At 35.9% G+C, this 26,381-nt stretch overlaps 1 protein-coding gene across 1 annotated transcript; it reads left to right on the top strand.

Annotated features, from left to right (window-relative positions):
- The first annotated feature begins 1,576 nt into the window (after nt 1-1,576).
- LOC123550193 (arrestin domain-containing protein 17-like) lies at nt 1,577-25,361 on the top strand. Its single transcript, XM_053546753.1, has 8 exons — nt 1,577-1,746; nt 6,027-6,276; nt 7,596-7,737; nt 7,982-8,240; nt 10,109-10,291; nt 13,595-13,804; nt 14,794-14,995; nt 15,391-25,361. The coding sequence occupies exons 2-8, from the start codon at nt 6,162-6,164 to the stop codon at nt 15,585-15,587; spliced, it is 1,308 nt and encodes a 435-aa protein (XP_053402728.1). The 5' UTR covers nt 1,577-1,746; nt 6,027-6,161; the 3' UTR covers nt 15,588-25,361.
- Nucleotides 25,362-26,381: the final 1,020 nt, after the last annotated feature.

The raw sequence follows: 26,381 nt of genomic DNA on the forward strand, positions 1-26,381 counted from the left end.
ATCTGTTTTTACTCCCATGTCCTCTTTAACACTCTCTCAGTCTTGCCTTTCAGCTGCCCGCAATATGCCCTCCTCTATCTCTTCATTTTTCAGGAAATTCCCAGATATGCCAGAGATTTCTATCAGTGTTAACGGGGTGCAGAAGCTACCCTCAAACCTCTCTCCTGATAAAGCAGCAGGCCCAGACAACATCAAGCCTCTCGTTCTCAAAACTCTAAAACATGAAATTTCTCCTATTTTGCAGCTCATCTTTCAGAAATCCTTAGACTACGGTAAACTCCCAGATATTTGGACACCAGCCAACGTTGTTCCAATCTTCAAGAAAGGAAACAAAGAGGACCCTGCTAACTATCGTCCCATCTCACTAACGTGTATCTCTTGTAAACTTTTAGAGCACATCGTAGCATCAAACCTTTCAGCTCATTTTAATAAACATAACATCTTATACGACTTGCAGCACGGTTTTCGAGAACGCCGCTCTTGTGAGACTCAGCTTCTGCAGCTTGTGGACCATCTAGCCAGAAACCTCATCTTTGGACAACAAACCGACTTGATTCTCCTTGACTTTAGTAAAGCATTCGATAAAGTTTCTCACCTAAAACTTCTCTTTAAACTTCATGAACATGGTGTTAACACCGTCACCATCAACTGGATTCATTATTTTCTCAAAGGCAGAACTCAGCAAGTCGTCTTGGGTGGTGAATCATCAAAACAAGTCCCGGTTACATCAGGGGTCCCCCAGGGTTCAGTACTTGGTCCTCTTCTTTTTCTTCTTTATATTAATGATCTTCCTGAATCTCTCTCTTCACAGGTCCGTCTTTTTGCTGATGACACTGCCGTTTACCTTGTGATCAACTACAAGCAAGACTGTTCCATTCTCCAACAGGATCTAGATAAACTTGTGTTGTAGGAGGATGCCTGGGAGATGGAGTTCAATCCAAGTAAGTGTGTCGTCATTCATGTATCTAAAAGTACCAAATACAAAATTCAATTCAATTACACCTTACATGGCCAAGTATTAGAATCAGTACCCAGTGCAAAATATCTTGGAGTCAATATATCTGAAGACCTTTCATGGAATCAACACATAGAGCAAAAAACATCCAATGCAAACAAAATATTAGGATTTTTACGTAGAAATATCCAGACTACAAACCAACATATTAAGGAAACAGCCTATAAGACCATGGTAAGACCGCAATTAGAGTATGCCTCTACAGTCTGGAGCCCCCACACAGATACCAACATTGATAAATTAGAAAAAGTTAAAAAAAGATCAGTTAGATAGGTTAATAATTATTATTCTAACTATGACAGTGTCACCAGCATGCGGAACGAGTTGGGTTGGCAGAGTTTACAGGATGTCCCATGGTGCTACTCTTACTCTTTTAACACATGCGTATCATGTAACATAGCAACATGTTTTAACAACTGCCCCGACCTCCCAGTTATGATCAGAAAATTGTTGGGAGTATCCCCGTAGATGTAGAGTCTATCATCCACACAGTAAGCATATAACGCCGAGGTTAATTTTGTTCGGTTAAGACAAATTCATTTCAAACAAGCATACCATGAATCAATTTCCTGTTTTTATATCTCAACAGTTCAAGAGAAGTTTGTATTTTTTTGCTATTTTCTGATTGTTTTGTAGCTTTAAAACCTAAAAGACAGTTGGAATAATCTGGCATCAGTATCGAGCGGCCGTATCGAGCAAGGGCTGGGGATCGGCCTTAAAAGAAGCACAAGGTACTGTCTAAAAAGTAAATAACCACAGGAAAGATAACTCCTGCAAACACTTGATTCAGGATTTCCAAAAAATGTGTCCACAAAAAAATGGAATGCTCGTGTTCACTTTTTAAACCTAGCTTATTGTGTTGCATATAGGGTATTTTAAATACTGTATGATTTTTAAGACAGGAAAGTGTGAGATTGGAAATTATACACAGTTTTTTCAGAGTGAAAGTACCATTTGAATGGGACTAAAATTTCATTTTCATCTTTTTCAGTTTTTGTTAGAATGGCTGCGTAATCTCTCTAAAGAAATTAGGGAAATTTTCCTTTTTTATAAATAAATAAGTCATATTAAAATATAACAAATACATATAGCAGACAGGGTTCTAGTCAGGATTATCTGAAGGCATGTTGCAGATGGATATTTTTTGACGAGCAAAGGGGAGGGTGCGGGAGGGGTGTCCCCTCCTGCATGTGGGGTATGGGGGTCACCCCAGAAAATTTTGTGTTACTACAACTCATTTTGGTGCATTCTGATGCATTTCAGAGTGAAAAACATAGTGGTATTTTCATTGATTAATAAGCATCATTTACATACATGTACAACAAGAAAAGATATTAGGTCATAAAAATCCTATGGAGTTTATTTGCTGAATGACAATTAAAAGTTCATCAATTTTAAGTTGCTAAAAATGTTCATTTACTATTTATTGTACATAAAACAACACAATTTTAGCACTGCCCACAGATCTGTTTGTATTTTAAAGTTTATGTCTTCTATTCCTGCGAGTTTATTTGCTGAAAACTTACCCATTTTAAGTTTTTGAAAATGTCAACTGTTTGTTGTACATACATGTAAAACAACACAATCCGAGACTGTCATCCAGGGAAACGCTGGTTTCCATTGTGGATCAATGCCCGTTTGGCGTGGCTGGGAGGGATTCTGAAATTGTGACCGTGGCTGAGTGGTTAAGGTCGCTGGCTTCAAATCCCTTGCCCCTCATTGACGTGGGTTCGAGCCTCACTCGGGCATTGAATTCTTCATGTGAGGAAGCCATCCAGCTGTTTTACGGAAGGTCAGTGGTTCTACCAAAGTGTCCATTCGTGATGAAATAATGCACGGAGGGTATTTCAAACTTTTCTCTACAAGTTCTATTTTGAAAGTGACGACAGAAAACATTAATTCTTGCATTGTCTTTTCGATATTCCGCCCGAGAAAACACATTTCATACATGTGAAAAACATTAATATTACGGCGATAATTGTTCAAAAGCATTTTACCGTGTTGCACAATTTTTGACTTAATTCCTTACATTGTCTTTCCTTGATTGCGAAAAACATTCGGACGATAATTGTTGAATCATCTGTCATTATATCTAATGACATGTATAATCTTAAAACTTGCGAAAACAGTCACTTTCATGTACACATCACAAGATACCGCCTGTCAAAGGATTTAAAGGCGGAGCTACGATGAAATTTACGTCACACGTTCCACATACAGGAAGCTGTCATTGGTTTATCCATTATCTTAACTGGCATCGCTTTACCTAAACTATCGGGTAGGGCGTGGAAGCTTCGAATACACTATCGAATTAATCGGGGTGTTAATTGGGATGATTTTATGACATGTCCCTTCGGCAATTAAGGGATGACGGGGGAAATAAGGGATGTTGAATATACAACTCAAAGTCTGAAGGCATGTCGCACGCGACAGGCGATAATAGCCTGGCAAGAACCCTGGCAGAAAAAATGCAAATAGCTGCAGTCACTTTTGCACAAAAACCTGAAAAATGTGTTACGTGTCAAAATCTAGGACATGACTTTAACATCCTATAGGAGAGATCGCCCTGACGTCACGCATCAACACCTGTTTATCTGGTGGTGGGCAAAACAAAATATTTTTACATGGTTTGTGTATGGGATCGGAATTTTTAATTTTTAATAACTTTTTCGTTCATTTATGGATTTTAAAAATTCAAAAAGTTTTAAAATGCTTACGATTTTTATATTCAAATAGCTTTTGAATATGAATTACCGTTTTAAGTGACGTATGATTTTAATAGCGGCGTAGCGCTGCTCCAAACTTTTAGAAAAAACACTGTAAGTTAAGCGTTCATAATTAATCCATTTTATTTCGAAAAAATAATTAGAAGTTATCAATTAATTGCTTGTTTTATATCCTTTCCATTGATCAAAAAAATTATTGATATTATATATCATGGGCTGAGCGCGAAACTATTGTAACTGTATATAAATAAAGAACAAGATACAATAGTTTCGCGCTCAGCCCTCAATATGTTTTAAGAAAATTTAAGCAGTTAGAAAAACATCACTGTTAACAAAAAACATGGTCGCTCGGCGTCTGCCCACCCGATCTTGGTCTTATAAGTTCTAAAAATACAATATACAACGGATTTGTGTACAAACACGATCTCTCCTATAAATCTTCATCACTAAATTTTATGGTCAAAAGCACAATTGATTTGTCATTCATACACATACAAGTGTCCAAAAACATAATTTTCATTTAGTAATCAAAACTAACAAAGAAGTGATGGTTGTTGCTATCTACAGGTCCCAGGACTTAAAATTTATCTAGAGAGTAGAACTCATCTGCACATAGTGAAGCATTTCAAAGATGTAACAATGCTATGGTTGGCTCTTTGGGCTGGCATAAATTCATTTGAGTGTAGATGAACGTAGGACAAATTGGGATGTTCCAGAAAACTTCCCCCCCACATGGGGTGGAAGCAGCTTTTTTTTTTTTAAAGAAAATTACTCCACCTCCCGGAGACATTTGACCCCCTCCCCCCCCCCCCCACTAACTTGCACAACCCAGTAACCTCAAAATATTAACTGTCCCCATCCTCACTCCCCATCAGTTTATCTGTAAAATACCTCTCCCTGGCTTGAGAATTGCTTCCATACTACACAAACAAATATGCCCCCTCCTTCCCTATAGACCCACACCCTGTGTTCCCTTTATCTGTAAATTACCCCCCACCCCACTCCCCCACAAAAAAAATGCTTCCACAGGGGGACGGATATTTTCAATATGCGTAAATTCATCTGACCTCGCATCGTGAAGAAGTTAACTGAAAGGGCGGGGTTACCTATATAGACTAGGTCCAAAATTAGCTTCAGTATCGCAGCTTTTGTGATGTAAAGGTAAATTCTATTGATTTAAAAAAAGGCAAAGGGGCAGTTTGATCTGCAAACAGTTAAAAATTACAGTAGTATTGGAAATTATTAAATTATATCTTCATATTTCATTTTGCCATTAAAAAAGGAAATAAATTATGAAATTATAATATCAATTTTCGAATTTTAAACATGTTAAATGAAATAGGCAAAATACTAGTCAGTGTATAAAATTGATAAATATTTTTTTATAGTGTATTCACTTCTTTAATTGCAAAATGAACTATGAATAAATAATGAATTATAAAATGTCTAAACTCTAATAATAGACATATGGCAGGCCATTTCCGATCAGGTTAGACCCTTTCCAATCAGCGCGTTTATGCACTGTCTCTTATTTTGCCTATAAATATAATTCATTTAAGAATCGAAAATTAATCATTTTATTTTCATAATTTATTTTCGTTTTTAATGGCAAAATGAAATTGCAGAAGAACTAGCCACATCTCCAACTCTAGAGGACTTCATAGGAGGACAAACAGACTGGATGTAGGACAGGCACGGGTACATATGTTTTACGACTGTTACTAGCGCTTGTTGTTGAAATTCACTTATGACCCATGTAAATTGTACGACAATTTCACAAAGGGATCATGTGCTGTATTATAAGAAAAAGAAGAAGAAAACTGAAGCTTGAAGTTAAATAATGATGATTAGATACTACATGAAAAATTACTATTTAATGAATTATGAAGTGAAAATAAGGTGGTCATACTGGCGAATAGCTGGATGGTTGCTTTTAATGCTTTAAAGGGTTAAGTGGCCATTGAAAAGTAAAGAAGAAATAATTCCATTCTGGAAAAAAGTGGTTTTAAAATGAGGTGGTCTTCATTGAGGGCTGATCATAATGTGGGGTTCTACTACACTGTGAAATAATTAATGTTCACAGGGGACTGATTTTCTTGGCTGAGTCAATCCACAAAATTAAATTCTTATGAACAAGTAAAATTCCCATTCATTTTATGTTCAAAATCAAAATCCACAAACTTATATTTCAATGAAATACCATTTTGACCAAAACCATGATATTTTATGGCTAAAAATTAAAATTAATTCACAGTACCATAGTCATATTCTTTAATCTTTTTCAGTCAAGTGTGAGGCTTTGCAATGTAAACAATATGACAAGGTTCATGGAAACTTGGAACCTAAAGCTGTTATTTCAAGACGTCTAGATCTTCGAAGTTTGGTTTTAAGTTTGATATCAGGACGAGGTTTCAGTAGCCATGAAGCTGACACATTTTGAGATTAAGTTTGACAATCCCCAGGGAGTGTTTGCTGCCGGGATGACTGTCAGTGGACAAGTACTGCTCAATCTGGCAAAACCTATGAAAATGAGAAGTAAGTAGAAAAATGTCGGGTCATAATACCAGTTAATGGTTTATATATCTGTGAATAGTTGATGGACAAGATATTGTTATGTGAATGTGTTGTTTGCTTGTTTTGTATGTTCTGGCTAACTTAACTTTAACCATTAATCAAAGAAAACATACGTCTTGCTCAGGATTCAAACCTGTAACATGCAGATTTCAAGCTTTGAACTAACTGGGCAGGTAAAACCAGTAAGCTGTCACATGAGTCGTATTTGGTATCAATGTTTTCTTTACAAAAAAGATGGTTACATACTGGTATGGATTGTAATTTACTAGTAATTCTTAAACCCTGCTAAATTTCAATAATGAACTTGTCCAACTATCAATTTGGACATTACCATTTAGTGTTTTAAGGGGTGCTTGCCAAAAATATACTGACTGAATGGTGAACAGTGCAGATCTTGATCAGACTGCACAGATGTGCAGGCTGATCATGATCTACACAGGTCGCAAAGGCAGAATCATTTGTGTCCAGCATGATAAGGGTTAGCATACACAGGGCTTAGCTTGTAATTGGTAACTATTTTTTTTGGAAATCATGTCAATTCCTTTGCATCTTGGACATTTTGAAATCCTGATACAGAATTTATAAGAAGGAACACTTGTGGTTAGCATTTCACACTTGACTGAGCAGGTAATGGATAAAAGGGCAATGTCAAAAGCATCGGAATACCATTTGGGTGCCACCATCTTGGACTCATGCATGTTCATTACAAATAGCCTCTATGCCAATGTGTGTTCATGCATCTTTAAGTCAATCTACTTGAAATGCAAGTTATTAACAGCAGGCAGACAAGAAACAATTACTAAATTTAATATAGCGTATCCACCAGTGCATTGCATATTTGGTAATGTAGACTAGAGATTAATATAACTAATATGCATGACTTAAAAATAGACTCCCGCCAAATAATCTCGTTACGAAATAATGGCTGATCACATGATGTTTGTTATATTCAGATATCCTGTCAAGATTTTTCCCCTACGTTTTGTAAAACTTCAATGTCTATATATATGCTTGCGTGTGTTAATCACATGACGAAAACATATAGGAGGGTTACTTCTGCGATTAAACCTCTGCAACATAATGTTAAAGTCAGATTTTCTTAAATGACAGAATATTGTATATCCGCTAGAAGGAACTTTTGCTATGCTAAATCTTGCTTCAGTGCTAGTATTTAAAATATATAAAATGTTATGAATGATGAATACATGTATTTCATGAACACTTAGTCTAGTCTAGTCTTAAATTACATTTGTCTGAATGACCCTTGTATTGATTTATAGGTTTGAAGATATTTTTTGTTGGAGAAGGTAAAAGTCATTGGACTAAAAGAAGTGGGAAAACAACTGTGAACTATCGCGGATCAGAAATATACATGAACGCATTAATGAAACTCTTTGAAGCAGGTAATCTATGCAATATTTTGTAGTTTAGCCTATTTGGTAGATATCTTTTAACAACATCATTGGGTAGAGTACCGGGTATGTAATATATATAATTACAAAATCCAAGTTAGATTTTATCAAATACTGTGGTATTGTTTGTATTTGTGGGGAACTATTTCTTGTTGGTTTCATGGTTGAATTTATTCATGCAACTAAATCTCAGGAATGAATAAAATAACAATCTTCATCTTTAAAAGTTTTTTGCTGTTTTGTTTTTTACAGAGTTTCGTTAATATTAAACTTTTTTTACACTTTGTTAAAGAGTCTCAAAGTGGTTCTCAGGAGCATCCAGCAGGAAGTCACGCCTATCCATTCTCCTTGCAATTAAGTGCCAGTTTACCGTCATCATTTGAAGGAAGCCGCGGACATGTGCGATATCTATGTAAATGTACGATAGACAGACCTTGGAAGTTTGATTCGCATGTGAAACGGGCATTTACGGTGATCCATCATTTGGATCTAAACCTAGTGCCTCAAGCACCTGTATGTATTATCCCTAAGTATCTTTTTTTGGCAAGTGAATGTTAAAGAAGTGCCTTACTCTGAGACTAATGATTCAGATTTGAACTTCTTTATACTCCTTTAATTAAATGTTTTGTTGGACTTTGTATAAGCTTTGTAGTGGCAATATCCATTTGGTCTTGTTGCGCTTGTTTTACTGACAATCCCATAAGTTTGCTGAATTTTTGTAAAGCAATAGTTACAGGATGCAATGTTCAGTAACAATAACTCAACTTTTTTTTTCAATGCATGTATTTATTGTCTATATCTTCTACATAACTGTTGCTGTATACTGGCTAGCGTCCTACAACCGGACACTTTTGTAATATTTTTCACGATAACTCGGGAAATAGATATATCTAATGGTTGAAATTTCACATGAACAAAGCTAGGTTCTCCTCCCAACTAAAGAGTTAATTTGTTTACTTCTAAAATTAGGTCAAGTAATTTTTCGAGGCCCGAACAAGGGCCTATGAATCACGTTGTTTTAAGGTCTAACAGTACCATGTTTCCGGACCATATATGGACAGCGAGTTGTCACTTTATTGATTTTCAATTTACGTTTAATATTGAATTAAACTTTATTTCCATCCAAGGGAAAGTAAGCGTACTGAGTCCTAGAAGTGATTGAATTACCTCTCTTGAATCGATTTTGAATGTATCTCTCCCGACTGAATCTTTTAAATTTCACTTTTCAAAGTGGATATTTTGATAAGAAAATGTGTTTTAGGGTGTATTAAAATCATGCACTAAATTATCAAAGCTGTATTTCCTAAGTTTAAGTGTTTACTAAATGTCTCGTCTGCTTACCTCAAATTTGCAGGGGGCCTTTAGATTTAATGGCGGGACCTCACGGAAATACTGCGCATCACACCATTTCAGGCCTCATCCGGCATGTAAACATGCTTCATGAGTGCAGACGAAATGAAATGTAGCATTTATTGTAAAATATTTAAATTTAACCGTTGTAACTTAGCTATGTTGTTGAAAATCATGCGTCCATTTGATCATAAACAGATGAGCAAGGTTAAAGACCGAAATAAAGCATTTATGGGACTTCCGGTTTGGTGGTCGTCTGGATTTGGTGGTCGCTAGCCAGTACAGTATTTGTACTTCAGTTCCTATGTGGAGGTAGTTATATTGACCTAGCTTACACATATCACAGTATCCTATGAGATATATACATTTTCAATGGGGCCTCCGTGGCCGAGTGGTTAAGGTCGCTGACTTCAAATCACTTGCCCCTCACTGATGTGGGTTAGAGCCTCACTCTGGGCGTTGAATTCTTAATGTGAGGAAGCCATCCAGCTAGCTTTCAGAAGGTCGGTGGTTCTACCCAGGTACCCGCTCTTCATGAAATAATACACGGAAGGGCACCTGGGGTCTTCCTCCACCATCAAAGCTGGAAAGTTGCCATATGATCTTTAATTGTGTCAGTGCGACGTTAAACCCAACAAAATAAATTTTAAAAAATAAACATCTTCCTGTAGGTTTTTTCTACCAGGTTATCCTATGAGATACATGTATATACATTTTCCTGGAGGTTTCCTAACTAATTTTCCTATGAGATAAATACATGAGGTTTACTTTGGAAAGGATGTAAAGCTAATCTAACAACTGCCCAGTGCTTGATAAATTATGGAACGGAGAACCAGTCTAGAATATAACATCTGTATCAAATTTTTATAAATTTTAGTCTGTGTATGAATTTCATTGGTTGTATTTAAGATATACAAGAAAGCATTTGGCTTCATTTCCCATGTGTAATCCTGATAAGTTGTTGCAACAGTCATTATCATCACTTCCTGTAGATTCAAAACATAATAACTCATGGCTGATTCTTTTTCTAGATCCCAGTAGATGGTCAGGTCAGACAGGATATAGAAGGCTGTTGTTGTAGTGCTGGATCTGTTGAAGCGTCGTTAAGTTTGAACAAGACGGGGTATGTCCCGGGAGAACCAATCGTATACGATATTATCATCGATAATCAGAGTGACTATAGTATAAACACAGTGGAGCTGATCCTTATACAGGTATTAATCTTATAAAGACTTTGACTAACAGTCTTTATGCCTCCTTAATCTTATATAAAATTTGATTTATGATCTGTATGGTGCCTTCATGTTTATGATGGAAGGGTACTATAGTGATACCCCTGACCATGTTTGTGGGTATGGGCATGCATATGTTTACTTGTATGTTTGTGTACATGTGAAAATCATGTCCGGTTGAGAATTTAGTCTTGCATGGTGGAATTTTGAAATAACTTGGCACAAATGATAATAACTTGACACAGGGCACACATATGTCTGCATTACATAGAAGAGGAATTCTGTAACAGATCTTAAATAAAAGACAAAAGGAGACTTTGACATCATGTCCTGTTGAGCCTAAAGTTTGTCTTGTCTTAAAATGTACACAAAAGAAAGGAGAAATTTTATCTGATGCACTGTAACAGTGGCACCTAATGTTGTTAACTTTGAATCTTTTTATGGGTACTTATATATAAATAAATAATTGAGCCGTGCCATGAGAAAACCAACATAGTGGGTTTGCGACCAGCATGGATCCAGACCAGCCTGCGCATCCGCGCAGTCTGGTCAGGATCCATGCTGTTCGCTATTAAAGCCTATTGGACTTGGAGAAACTGTTAGCGAACAGCATGGATCCTGGCCAGACTGCGCGGATGCGCAGGCTGGTCTGGATCCATGCTGGTCGCAAACCCACTATGTTGGTTTTCTCATGGCACGGCTCATATAACAATAAATATATATGCCTGTCTTAGACTGAAGTAAATCCTAGAAGAACAGAACTTTCATCAAAACCTGAAAATGATGAAAACTGCCCCACTATCTTGATTTTGTCACTTTGACCTAGCTGCTAGCTGATACAAAAATTAAGTAAAGCAGGCCAGTTATATTTTACAAGGCAATTTCTTCAGCACAATTTTATCTTTATAGGTAGTTAAAAGATTAGTGAATCGAAAGAATAAGCATAGATTAATGAAAGAGAGCTTATCTTATCATTTTTATACGCCCGTTTGAAAAACGGGATGTATTATGGGAACGCCCCTGGCGGGCGGGCGGGTTGGCGGGCGGGCGGGCGGCGTCCACAGACCTTGTCCGGAGCATATCTTCTACATGCATGAAGGGATTTTGATGAAACTTGGCACAGTTGTTCACCATCATGAGACGGAGTGTCATGCACAAGAACCAGGTCCCTAGGTCTAAGGTCAAGGTCACACTTAGAGGTCAAAGGTCAAATTCAAGAATGACTTTGTCCGGAGCATATCTTCTTCATGCATAGAGGGATTTTGATGAAAGTTGGCACAGTTGTTCATCATCATGAGAAGGAGTGTCATGCGCAAGAACCAGGTCCCTAGATCTAAGGTCAAGGTCACACTTAGAGGTCAAAGGATACAAGAATGAAAACTTTGTCCGGAGCATTTCTTCTTCATGCATAGAGGGATTTTGATATAACTTGGCACAAATGTTCACCACCATGAGGCGGAGTGTCATGCGCAAGAACCAGGTCTCTAGGTCTAAGGTCAAGGTCACACTTAGAGGTCAAAGGATACAAGAATGAAAACCTTGTCCGGAGCATGTCTTCTTCATGCATAGAGGGATTTTGATATAACTTGGCACAAATGTTCACCACCACGAGACGTAGTGTCATGCGCAAGAACCAGGTCCCTAGGTCTAAGGTCAAGGTCACACTTAGAGGCCAAAGGTCAGATACAAGAATGACTTTGTCCGAAGCATTTCTTCTTCATGCATGGAGGGATTTTGATGTAACTTGACACAATTATACACCATCATGAGACAAAGTGTCATGCGCAGTTCCCTTCTTTCGAATTACTTCCCTTTGTTGTTACTATAAATAGCTAATATTGTAACTTTTTCATTACTAGTCATAGGGAAAAATCGAGACCACTTTTCTGTAGTACAATATGCATGCTACATCCAATTTTGAGTTGTATTTTGACCAGTCTCTACCTTGTTAAGATTTTTGTGAGGACTTACAATTTTTTTTTTTTATTTTTTTTTAAAGATTAACTTCCCTTAGTTGTTACTATAAATAACTTATATTGTAACTTTTTTATAATTGACCGTAGGGAAAAACCAAGACCACTTTTCTGTGGTACAACATAGATGTTACTTTCCAATTTTAGGTGTATTTTAAGGTATCTCTACCTGGTAAGGAGTTTTTTTGTGGACTTAGAAAAACAAAACACTTAGTTATTACTAAACAACCACAAAGTTAAAATTCCATTTGCAAATACAGGTGCTAGAGTAAAGAAATTTGCTGTGACGGGCGTATATTGTGACATTCTTGCACTCTTGTTAACTCTGACTACGAGTTACATAGAGAGCTATGGTACTAGGTCCTAGCGTATGTGTCCTTCTGCATCAACACCTTGATTAAAGTTTTGAAGCACTTTCTCTATTTTTTTTATGCCCCCGAAATGAGGCATATAGTTTTTGAACCGTCTGTCCGTCTATCGGTCTGTCAGTCTGTCTGTCGGTCTGTCAGTCTGTCCGCAATTTTCGTGTCCGGTCCATATCTTTGTCATCGATGGATGGATTTTCAAATAACTTGGAATGAATGTGTACCACAGTAAGAGGACGTGTCGCGCGCAAGACCCAGGTCCGTAGCTCAAAGGTCAAGGTCACACTTAGACATTAAAGGATAGTGCATTGATGGGCGTGTCCGGTCCATATCTTTGTCATCGATGGATGGATTTTCAAATAACTTGGCATGAATGTGTACCACAGTAAGACGACGTGTCGCGCGCAAGACCCAGGTCCGTAGCTCAAAGGTCAAGGTCACACTTAGACGTTAAAGGATAGTGCATTGATGAGCGTGTCCGGTCCATATCTTTGTCATCGATGGATGGATTTTCAAATAACTTGGCATGGATTTTCAAATAACTTGGCATGAATGTGTACCACAGTAAGACAACGTGTCGCGCGCAAGACCCAGGTCCGTAGCTCAAAGGTCAAGGTCACACTTAGACGTTAAAGGTCATTTTTCATGATAGTGCATTGATAGGCGTGTTCGGTCCATATCTTTGTCATTCATGCATGGATTTTAAAATATCTACGCATGAATGTGTGACACATTAAGACGACGTGTCACGCGCAAGACCCAGTTCCGTAGGTCAAAGGTCCTAAACTCTAACATCGGCCATAACTATATATTCATTCAAAGTGCCATCAGGGGCATGTGTCATCCTATGGAGACAGCTCTTGTTATCTATGTAATTACTTGATGGATTTGCTTCAAAATAAACACTTAAACTCTTGGTAACAATATTCGTAAATGTTATTTTACAGAAAACTACATACCAAGGAAAATCCGATGCATTCCTTTCATCAGGTCATCCAAAGTTCCATCCAAAGACAGCCTCATTTTCCCTCCTGCATTTAAACTGTAACATCAAACAGCGGTCTACAGAAACCATAAACCGGGCTACACTGGTGCCATCTCTTCCACCGTCGGGTCTAGAGGGATGTGGTATAATAAATATAGACTATACTGTTGAGGTAAGTTTACTATTCCAGTTTGTTTTCGGTTTAGTGTGAAAGTAGGAAAAAATTTAATCGTAGACGAACCTTTTGTATGAAATATACGGTACTACAGTTTTTACACCTATAATAATATTTCCTCCTTTATTAAGTCATGTTTGTAATGTTGTGACACTGGGGGAGTGGATAAGGTTGTTGATCTTGAATTACTTGCCTGCCCACTAAGGAAACTGCTCTTTGAATGTATTATTGTTTTATTTGAGGGAGCTTTTCCGCTGACCTTAGGGAAGTGGATAATTCTACACACATGGCTAAAATAACATGGTTGATGTAAAGTACAGGTTTTGTCATATTGCCCAGCCCAGCAAGTAATACAGGGGAAACTCTGGTTTTAACCGGGTTTTAACTGGCAGTACTGAATTCGGTAAATTAGTACCGGGTATTAATAATGCTTGGAGGTGCTCTTGTTAAAAGTGGAAAATATCCATTCAACTAAAATTGTGATGGTGTTACTTAAAACCAAACAAGAGAAACATTTTTTGTTGTATATACTAGTAATATGAAAGAAAATATTGTTATGCTCTGAAATTCTGGTAGAATAAAAGATCTGATAAAAGTTGAGCTCAGTATATTCTTTTAAATATCTGTATGTGTCTATTGCTGGCAAGACAACTAGACTTGAAATCAGGAAAAGGTTATCATTAGTTTTAACTTAATTTGATCTTGTTCAGAGTTGGTAAAAATACTTGTATGACACTTAAAGTCACATTTTTTAGCTCACCTGTCACAAAGTGATAAGGTGAGCTATTGTGACCGCTTGATGTCCGTCGTCAGTCGTGCGTCCTCCGGGGTAAAATTGCACCCCCCTCCAGGAGTTGCTTGATTGTACATCAGAAAATCTTCCAACAAATTTCTAAAAATCATCAGTTTGATATTTGAAATATGTAGCTCATATTACTCAGGTGAGCGATCCAGGGTCATCTTGACCCTCTTGTTCTTCTTTACAGTTGAAAGTTCCTTGTAGTGGTACAAAACTGAAGATACTGAAAAAGATCATACTTGGTACCATCCCTCTTCAGCAGCCCACATTCCAGGTGCCAGCACAACCAAGTGCCCCATCACCAGCACTGTTGGCACCAGTTACTCTACAGCCTCAGTCAATCAGCCTGAATGTAGAGCCTGTAATGGTACCACCATCATATGAAGAAGGTATATTTTAATCATTTTTAATTTTTTCAAAATGGTTTTGAAAGTTCTGTGAAATTATTTTGTTTTAAGGGATTTATGTTTAGAGGTTTTTTTCAATCCTCACTAATATCTTCTGTATGAATGAAATATTTGTTTTATGAAAATGTATCTTAAAGGTTCGAAATGCACAAGTTTATGTCCTTACATATAAAGTTCTTAGGCAAAAAGTTTATAACAAGCATTTACATAATTATATAACTACACAAAAATGTACATGAGCTGTCAATGATTACCACTCCTGCAGGAATGAGGGCTGCCTCATACAACATTATGATGAAAAGCTCAGATCTTTTTAACATAAATTGATAAATCATTCCGATGCTGTCAACAAGTTTTATATTTCTCTTTCAATTTAGCCTTAGCCCCGCCTCCATCATACTCGGAGTGTGTATACGGCCGTACCACTATCAGAGACGCTGATGACGATGACAATACAACAGGAGACACGACATGGGCACCAGCCTACCCATATTATGACTGGTCCACACTTCCATACAGAGGCCACAGACCAGAAGTTGCGACTGCAGGTCCGCCTCAGTACGACAATGATTGATGCGAGATTTTTTATCGACTTTAAAACTTACTATAAAATGCAATATTGATATATACACGATATTCAGATAAGGCCAAGATTACCACCACTTCTTCCACTTCCACATTATCTCAGTGTCCATCATAATTTCATATAACCAATAGATATTATACCTTCTTTATGCTAAAATATATTTTTCTGTTACATTATGTTCATGTTTCTTTTTAGCTTGACTATTCAAAGAATTGGTAGAGCTATTAATCTCACCCATGCTTCGGCGTCTGCATCCCTATTTGGTTAACTTTTTGTTTGTAAGCTGGTATCTCAGTAACCACTTGACAATGTGAGAATGGATTGAAACTTCACACACTTATTCACTGTGAAGAACTGACTTGCTTTGCTTAGGTTCTATAACTGTTTTGCTTTTTAGCTCACCTGAGCACGAAGTGCTCAAGGTGAGCTTTTGTGATCGCTCTGTGTCTGTTGTCCGTCCGTTGTCAACAATTTGACTTTTAACACTCTAGAGGTCACAATTTTGGTTCAATCTTAATGAAACATGGTCAGATTGTTACCCTAAATAAAATCTTGGACATGTTCGATATTGGGTCATCTGGGATCAAAAAGTAGGTCACCAGGTCAAATCTAAGGAAAAGTTTGTTAACACTCTAGAGGTCACAGTTTTGGCCCAATCTTAATGAAACTTGGTCAGAATATTACCCTCAATAAAATCTTGGATGATTTCGATATTGGGTCATCTGGGGTCAAAAACTAGGTCACCAGGTCAAATCAAAGGAAAAGCTTGTTAACACTCTAGAGGTCACAATTTTGGCCCAATCTTAATGAAACTTGGTCAGAATGTTACCCTCAATAAAATTTTGGACGAGTTCGATATTGGGTCATCTGAGGTCTAAAACCAGGTCACACGGTCAAATCAAAAGAAAAGCTTGTTAACACTGTAGAGGCCATATTTATAACTGTATCTTCATGAAACTTGGTCAGAATGTTAATCTTGATGATCTTTAGGTCCAGTTTGAATCTGTGTCATATAGGGTCAAAAACTAGGTCACTAGGTCAAATCAAAGGAAAAGCTAGTAAACACTCTAGAGGTCACATTTAAGACCATATGTTAATGAAACTTGGTTAGAATGTCAGGTCAAGTTCAAATCTGGGTCAGGTGGGGTCAAAAACTAGGTCACTTGGTCAGATCAAAGGAAAAGCTTGTTAACGCTCTAGAGGCCACATTTATGACTTTATTTTCATAAAACTTAGTCAGAATGTTAATCTTGATGATCTTTAGGTCAAGTTTGAATCTGGGTCATGTGGGGTCAAAAACTAGGTCACTGGGTCAAATCAAAGGAAAAGTTAGTTAGCACTTTAGATGCCATATTTATGACCATATCTTAATGAACTTGGTCGGAATGTTAAACTTGATGATCTTTAGGTCAGCTTTAAATCTGGGTCAGATGGAGCCAAAAACTAGGTCACCAGGTCAAATTAAAGGAAAAGCTATTTAACACTATATAAGCCACATTTATGACCCTGTCTTAATGAAACTTGGTCAGAGTGTTAATGTTGATGATCTTTAGGTCAAGTTTAAATCTGGGTCAGGTGGGGTCAAAAACTAGGTCACCAGGTCAAATCAAAGAAAAAGCTTGTTAACACTCTAGAAGCCACATTAATGACTGTATCTTCATGAAACTTGGTCAGAATGTTAACCTTGATAATCTTAAGGTCAAGTTCGAATCTGGGTCATGTGGGGTCAAAAACTAGGTCACCGGGTCAAATCAAAGGAAAAGCTAGTTAACACTCTAGAGGCCACATTTATGACCATATCTTAATGAAACTTTGTCAGAATGTTAATCTTGATGATCTTTAGGTCAATAGGTCAGGTGAGCGATACAGGGCCTTCATGGCCCTCTTGTTTTGACCTTCTTGTCCTTAAGTGCAGTTATGACAGGTGACCGATATAGGGCCATTTTGGCCCTCTTGTTTACAAAATGATATCCCTTTTTCGTCTTATACTTATTCAATTTACAAGCCCGCCCACTTAGCTCAGTAGGGAAAGCGCAGATCTACAAATCTCGGGGTTGTGAGTTTAAGCCCAGGGCGAGGCATATGTTCTTCTTGACGATTTGATAAAAGACATTGTGTCTGAAATCATTCGTCCTCCACCTCTGATTCATGTGGGGAAGTTGGCAGTTACTTGCAGAGAACAGGTTTGTACTGGTACAGAATCCAGGAACACTGGTTAGGTTAACTGCCTGTTCTTACATAACTGAAATACTGTTGAAAAACGGCGTTAAACCCAAAACAAACAAACAAACAAAAAAATTCAATTTACAAGGCTGTTGAATAGCTGAGCGACGCTGTCCTATGACAGCTTTTGTTATTATGATTATTTGTATTGGACTAATATGTCCTTTTACTGAAATTTTTCTGAAATGAAGACAAAAGTGTCACAAAAATCTTATTTTAATACAATTTTAAATGAAGAAGTTTTGTTTAGATGAAGGTTATTGATTTTAAGATAGTTTAAGTCTGAAGACTAAAGTAATGTAAACCAATGTTTCTGATTATTTGCAACATTTTTAAAATAAAGAAAGTGTTTTTATATAAATGATTGTTTTATGACATTTTAAGAAAAAGTGGTTTTAAGACATTCTGAGAAATTGTACAAAAAATTGTGTTAAACACATCATGACTTCGACTCAGTATTTTTTGGTCCCAAGACAATGCTGTCTAGCCATTTCTTAAGTGGCTTTTTTCTGTTTTAAGTTCGCAAGACCTTGCTTACAACTTTTAAGTGATTCATTTGCTCATATACATCAATAGTTTTGTTCTTTTATTATTTTTCATTTTATTCAGTGAGGATCAGTTGGTCCTTTTCTTATAAATGACAACCCCTTTTTTAGACAGACTATATATTTAGGGGACATGAGTATACTGTTTTATCTGCCTAATCTGTCTCAAGGTTTTATTTGTGAATGACAACTTTATTCTGCAAGATCGGGAAATAAGTTCTGCATCATTCTAAAGGTCTTAGACTGTAGTAATAGTATCTTTTTTAATTTTTAGAATATCTTTAATAATGTCTATTTTATAGTCAAAAATTACTCTCTTTTTTTTTTTTTTCATTGTAAAAATCTGGTGAAAAAAAAACATTTTTATATAAACTTTGCAAAATGTTGTCATAAAAAATATTGCTTTTATGCTATCTAGGATATTCTTAATGTTTTATAACAATCCATTCTAAAAAAACAAAGTCGAAAATTGAAATTTTTGGGGGGGAAATTCCTGTCACAAATGGCTTGAATTTTACAATTGAAAATTTCCCAATGAAATTGTTTTGACAATATATTAAAAATTAATCAAAGTTTTTTGAAAATTTAAAAATAATTTACTACCAACCTTGGAGTTCTTTACAATGATATACACTGTCAACAGTGTTGTTTTATATCTAAATAAAAATCAGGTAAAAAAAATCTTGTCACAGAAAAGGTGGATCAAAATAGTAGGTATTTCCGTACAGTTTTTTCATATTCTGCAGCTCTCAGTGTTCATTGTATATTTCTCATATATAGCTAGTCATATATTTATTGATATCATATATATAATATGATATAATGTAGATAGTATGATATAACTTATGCTGAATACTATTGGTGCATATATTTCATACCTGTTGTCATAAAATAGCATTGATGTTAATATATTTATTTTCTGCTTGTATTCACTAGCAACACCAATGGCAAAAATAGAAACTTTTTAAGTGTTGAGTGATACACTTATCCATTAACAAAGGATAGGATGTGATTTCAGTATAAATCCCATACATAATTTGGCTGAAAATTGACACCTTATCATAATCCGATTGCTCACTAGAAGTAAATCTGTATGTGTTAAGTTTCAGATTTTCTGGTTTAATAAGGACAATTTGAAAGTGTATGGCACAATTGTATGGATGTTCGGAAGTTTGACACCTCAGATGCTTATTGAAGTAATAAAAGAAATCCTTTAAGCGTGCTTGCCCAGATTAAATGTGAAATCACAACCTTTGTGTTCATTTACCTTAGCATTTTTAAAGTACAAGTAAAACTTGTTCATCTTTCTAGAATGCTATGTAAATGGCAGTTGAAACTTTTTTATCAGTTTTTAAACATGCCTGTTTTTGTTACGCTGTTTTGAGTTTTTGTTTCACTTTGTTTTATGTGAATGAGTAGGCCAGTTGAAGCCTGTCAGATAAGTAGAGTATTCTTTTAACCTTTAGCCTGCTGGCAGCAAGTGATTCTGCCTTTGCGACCAGTGTAGACCAAGATCAGCCTGCACCTCTGTACAGGCTGATCATGGTCTGCACTGTTTGCTATTCAGTCAGTAAATTTTTTCAGTGAACACAATTCGAATAGTAAGTGGTACTGCCCAAACTGAATGATGGACCAGTCCATTATAGAAATTTAGCAGTGTAAGGGTAAAGGATCTCATCAAGGTTATATAAAATACACATCCCTATAAAATCTAGGTTTAAGTTAGATAACCAAATCAGTCCGAAGAAATACATTGAAAATTGTGACTCACAGTTAAGTCAGTTTCTGCTCCTTAATTTTCATTTGATTAATTTTCATTTGAACTGTTGTGCTTCTGTTTACATTAAAGCTTATCATCTTATTTATTTAGACAAAACAAAACACTTGCAGCTTGTATCATGTACATTTATGTAATTAATTTGTATTGACATTCTGTTGAAAGTATCAGCATTTCATCATGGATGCAAAATTCATCTTAGCCAATAGTAAAACATTGTTGTAAAGGGTTCCATTATTTTAATCATAGGTAAAATTGTTGGCAATTTTCATTCTTGTTTGGATAAATAATCATTTTGTACACCATGACACGGGGGTCCTATTTGGCTGTGTGAAAAAAGTTATTATTTTTTTAGTCACTTGCCCCTCATTGCTGTGGTGTTGTCACCTTGCTTGGTGTGTAGAATTCTTCCATGTGAGGAAGCCATCCATCTGGACATTGAGGGTCAGTGGCTCTACCCAGGTGACTGCTCAAGCCAAAAAATAATGCTCAGAGAGGCACCAGGTGTCTTCCTCTACCACAAATAGCTTCAAAGTTGCCAGATGACCTAACATTGTATTGGTTTGACTTTATAAATTCCATCAAGACAACGCCCCATGTGGTTCTGGGACGATCTATGTATGAAAAGAATTGGAACCACTGCCTTACCCTTGCATGATGGTAAGAGGTGACTAATAGGGTCTTAACACTTGGTTTTGCAGTAACATTGTGATTCCAGCAGGTATGCAAATTATGATTCCATACCTCATGTTTTTATTTCGATGTAAATGAGATGTGGAACCAAAATTTGTAATCCTGTTTGGCGCCATATAACCTATACTGTGTTGGTGCGCCGTAAAACCCAAATAAATAAATAAATAAATAAACCATCAGGACAACAAATGTACATTGTGACGTTTAGCAATATTATAGTGTTGTTTTTTATGTTTTTGCTTGAAAAGATGTATTCATATTGAGTCTTCTAAGTTATGTGTATGTCATATTGTTTTAAATGAATAAGTGCTATATAATAGGTCTGTTTATTGTACTTAAATGTTTATGTGTAATGTTATATATTACAGATAAGAAAAGATCTAAATTCAATATCACTGGGTTAATAGTGTCATCAGGGGGGAGGGGTGGGGGGAGGGCATTGCTGCAAAATAACAGAAATCATTTTTCTGTGCAAAACCTTTTTGCTGGTTTTATGGACAAAAAAAATCGCAAAACTCTGGATTTTAAAGCAACTTCACAGGTTCATTCAAGATTTTGCATTTTGGAAAAACTAACTTTTTAGTTCAGAAAAGTAAGTAAAAGTGCAACTCTGCAACCACTTGATAGATTGTTATATTATCACTCAGATTGTCAAAGGTATATTTGAAAATGTGAACAGTTACTACATACAGCTTATGTAAACATAGGATTTTACTGGTTAATGTGTATTCACTGTACTATGCAATATATTTTTGATGTAAAATAGTACATGCTTAATACATGTATAGCTAAACCCATTTAAAAAAAAAGTATTTTTAACTAATGTTTGTTACTGTTTGATTTTCAGTTGTGAATGCAGCTCTGCATACTCAATTAATTTATGTACTTAGTCAAGTTAAATACATTTGAAGTAAATATCTAAATACATTTTTGTAAAGATATTGTTGTGAAAGATGGGCAATGCATATCTACAAATGGTTAAAATGATATTATAGAATGTGTGAGATTTGATACATGTACAACAGGTACTTTTTTGGAATTTTATTATATGTTGTTATAATTGTACATAAAGAATGTGAGATGTTGAAAAAAATGAAAAATAACCAAGTTTATTATATACAGTCGACATCGTACTTGCGACCACCTCTATTAAGCGAGTTTTGTATTAAACGACCGGTCAAAATCCCTCCCGAACATTTTCAGTATATAAATTCATTCCATTAAACGACTTTTTTATTAAACGGCTAGCGACCGCATAAATGTAGTCCCGACAGGTAAAATATTCGACAGAAGTATCTAATAAGCGACCGGGTACCAAAATTCTACTGGGCATTTTTTTATCTGTGTAATTAGCGAGTACGTTTGGTACGTGACTGAAGGCACTTTGTATCAGTCAAACTGCCAAACAATCTAGCCATAATTTTCACGGTTTTTGGACTTGGAAAAGTTTTCACGGTGTTAAAACAGATTTTGAAACCATATATGCATGTTCATAATAAATACAGTCACATTAACAGTTAGAAAATAACTTTCATTTTCATCTGACTGAAATTCATTAAGAGACCATTCCATTAAAAGACCACTTCTTACCAGTCCCTTGGGTGGTCTGTTAATACAATGTCGACTGTACCTATATAAATTCTGTAAAAATATCGGCTTTTATTTCACAATTAGATATGAACAGACAGACAAAAAATCCGTATTGTACTTTTAAATTCCGTATTGTACCTTCCGTATTGTATGCTGCCGGATTATTTTCATTAATATGCATGACCCGGCACATTTCTATAAATAGCGCACATATAAACGTCACTAAGTTCCATTTAATACCGATAAACATTGAAGATTTCGTTCAAGAACAAAACAAGAATCAAAACGGTAAAGGTATATAATAAAAGGGTCATTATAACAGTAGCTAGATCTGGGACTTTGTATTCGGCTCTCATGGATTTTGCAAGGTCGGATCACACTCGGCTCTTGCGCGCCCGGTGAGTTCCGATCTGGCAAAATCCACTCGAGCAGAATACTGCATCCCAGATCAAGCTACTGTTATAATTACCCTATTTTATTAGAGACATCAGTGGTTAATCAGTTAACCATTAGAACTTCGGATTATCTGTAACTGGTTAACCTCATTTTTCTTTTAAATGATTGAACATGGAAATAACTTCAGGCATTCTCGGTCATTGGTGTTTGTGAGCGAATCAGTAAATCTGTTTAATGATTTTAAGTAAGTGCTTTATTACATTATAGAGCAATTTCCTGCAGTTTTCCTGCATGTGTACTTATATGTACATACTAAAAATTGCAATGTCTTTGTTATGCTACGTACATGTTGTCTTAATATATTTGTGAAATATTTCCATATGTTAAATGTATATGTTGTTTTTCTGTTGTTGTACTTCTTCCCCACTATTGCCAAATGTGTTTTTAGACCTATATATTGTTGAACAAAATTCAACTGGAAAGTGATCACGATTCTCTATGTGTAAAGTGTCAAATTATGAAATCATTATTCCTTGTTTGGGACTAACTCAACCCTGAAACTATGAAATCATTATTCCTTGTTTGGGGCTAAAACATCCCTGAAACTATGAAATCATTATTCCTTGTTTTGTGACAAAATCAACCCTGAAATTATGAAATCATTATTCCTTGTTTGGGACAAAATCATTTCCTTGTTTGGGACTGATCTTATGTGGGACATACTTTTGTGGATTTTATGGTCATCTCCGTCCATGAATTCCGTAAAAAATCCTTGTTTAGATTATCTTTAGAAATCTGAAATCTACGGTTTAATGCCCCCACAAACAGTGATTTTGGCTGAAGTCATAGAATTTTATGCCAATAAATTCGATGATTTCACAGTATTGGTTTCAAGTTTTTGATTGCTTTAAAGCACAGTTTTTAGTGGTCATATTTCTTGAAATAAAGATTGGTCTACCTTATTTGAAGGGTATTTAAAACCAATGCAAAGCATTGTAATATGTGAGTTAACAAAACAGTAATTTGAGGGCTGATTCAGTGTTTTATAAGTTGAAAGGAAATATTTATGAAACACTGTAGTCAGGAAGCTGTGTGAAGTGTGGGTTTGTAACATACAAGCTACAGCAAAATATTTAGATCTGGAAACAAAGTGGTGTGTTCATGTGTGTATGATCTCTTTGTGTGACAAATTGCATTTGTTCTTTTGTTTTCAGTTATTTTTATTTTTATTTAAGTTTATTATTTGTTAGTGGAATCCTCTTAAAGAGGAAAAACATTTTTAACCATTTTATGTTTTTTACTAGAATGTTTGTTTAGTTAAAATTGTTTTAACTCAGATTTTTTAAATGTGTTTTAACACCGATAAGAATTCCAGTCTGTATCTTAAAAGAACTATGCAGTCATAGGTCAACTCACCAGTAATTTATCAATGGTCACATAGTTGAATTTGAACTTATACAGTTCTGCCTTAAATGAGCAACACCACAAGGAAATGCTGTTTTGTGGGTTTGTGAGTTTGATATCTTGGTGAAGCATTTGTTTTTTGGTGACAGTTTTGGTACAAGACAGTGTGTCTTAAATTATGCATCCTCCACCTCTGATTCATGTGGAGAAGTCGACAGTTACTTGTGGAGAAAAGCTGACAGTTACTTGTGGAGAAAAGCTTAGTATTGGTACAAAATCCAGGAACACTTATTGGGTAAATTGCCCACTGTTACATAACTGAAATATCATTGATCAATGGAGCTAAACCAAAAAACCAAAACAAAAATACAGGAGATTGGAGCTCTTATCAGTTATATACAGTTTAACCTACCTAAGTAGTCACCTGTATAGTATATTAAGCAGCCACTTGCCTTAAGCAGCTGGTCAGCTGACTTCCCAGTTCAGCTTTTAGTTTCAGCTTGTCTTAAGCAGCCACCTCCCTTGGTTGCTTAATACATGATTGACTGTAAATGTTTTATGCATACAATTGTAGGAAGATATTTGCTGTTTTGAGGTGATATTTTGAGAGAAGTTATACTGTATATTATTATTCCTCCAGTGCAACTGAGATTTCTGCTACTGTATATTCCCTAATTAACGCCCCCAGTCCCCTACATTTTTAAAAGAAATATTTGTTTTTTAAGCTAATGTAGGTCATGAGTGAATACTAACTTTAAGATGATGATAGAATTGTAAAAGTTCATTAACTAGATTTACATACATACATTTAGATTTTGATAGAAAAACAAAACTTTTTAGACTCGTAATGAGTTCCCCCTCCCCCCCACTTTACAAAATGTAACACCACGCACACACATGCGCACACACACGCACGCACACACACACACTATAAAAGGACGTTAATAAGGGAATATATTATATGTTTATTTATAAGCTTAATCACCATAGTATTGGTGAATAGTTATATTTTTATCTTGCCAAGTATGATTTTGTTAACTTTATTGTAGTTTTCTGTTTAAGATCTTTTTATTGTGATATTTCTGTTTCGCATAATTTACATGCTAGATTATATAATAAACTATAATGGAAATATGTCTGTGTTTCAGTTTTTTTTTAAGAGGGACAGAATTTTTTTTTAAATTAAAGTATGTTAACTTGAGATTATGTTTGGCATAGTTCTGTTCACTCAACTAGGCATTTTATGCTGTTGTACACAAATATTAAAAGGGACTCACCTCTAGATACTATTTATCTTGCCAGTTCAACAAAAAGATTGGTTAGATTGTACTTTTATATCCCTGCGAAACAGGATGTATTATGGGATCACCTGCAGAGGGTGGCAGAGAGCAGCATGCTGCATCCACAAAAGTTGTCCACTCTCACTTTAGCAGTTCTTATCCAAAGTTCACGTCTCGGTGATATATGACCTTTCTGTGTCTCAACTCCCTCCCCAAACTTTGTTACAATGTTCATGGGCTGATCTCAGCCAAGTTCATTAACAATTCAGATCATTCTATTTACACTGGTGTTGTTTTTGAATTTCTCAAAATTGCCAAACATGACAGTGTCCACTCTCAAACTTGAGTAGTTCTAATCCAATGTTCACCAAACATGGTCAGAATGTCAATGGGCAAAATGTCTCAGACTAGATAAATAACCATCTGGATAGTCCCTTGTTGCTGTTGAGTTACAGCGCTTGAATTACTTAGAGTCACAAAATTTTACATTCCCTTACCCTGCCCCGATCCCTTATTTGAGCTGTTCATACCCATTTGTGTCTAACTTAGGTAGATCTTATCAAATGTTTGCCAATCTGGGCCAAAGCTGGATAGTCCTGGTTACTCTTGAGTTAGATCTCTGTTAACTTAAAATTGCAAATATTGATGGTGTCCGCATAATTTAAGCAGTTCTTATTTAATGCTCAACAAACTTAGCCAAAATAGGCAGCTTTATACCTCTTTTTCATTATGGGAGGTGGGGGAGGAAATGTCCGGATCCCAAAATTTAACACCAGTGTCGATGTAAACTGTGCATAATTGTTTTCAGTCTTCCTCAAAACTGACCAAAAATGTTTTTATCAGGACTTTGGGCTAATATCGGGGTTGCGTATTA

This window comes from Mercenaria mercenaria, chromosome 6 (genome assembly GCF_021730395.1).
Source record: "Mercenaria mercenaria strain notata chromosome 6, MADL_Memer_1, whole genome shotgun sequence".
NCBI classification, from domain to species: Eukaryota; Metazoa; Mollusca; class Bivalvia; order Venerida; family Veneridae; genus Mercenaria; species Mercenaria mercenaria.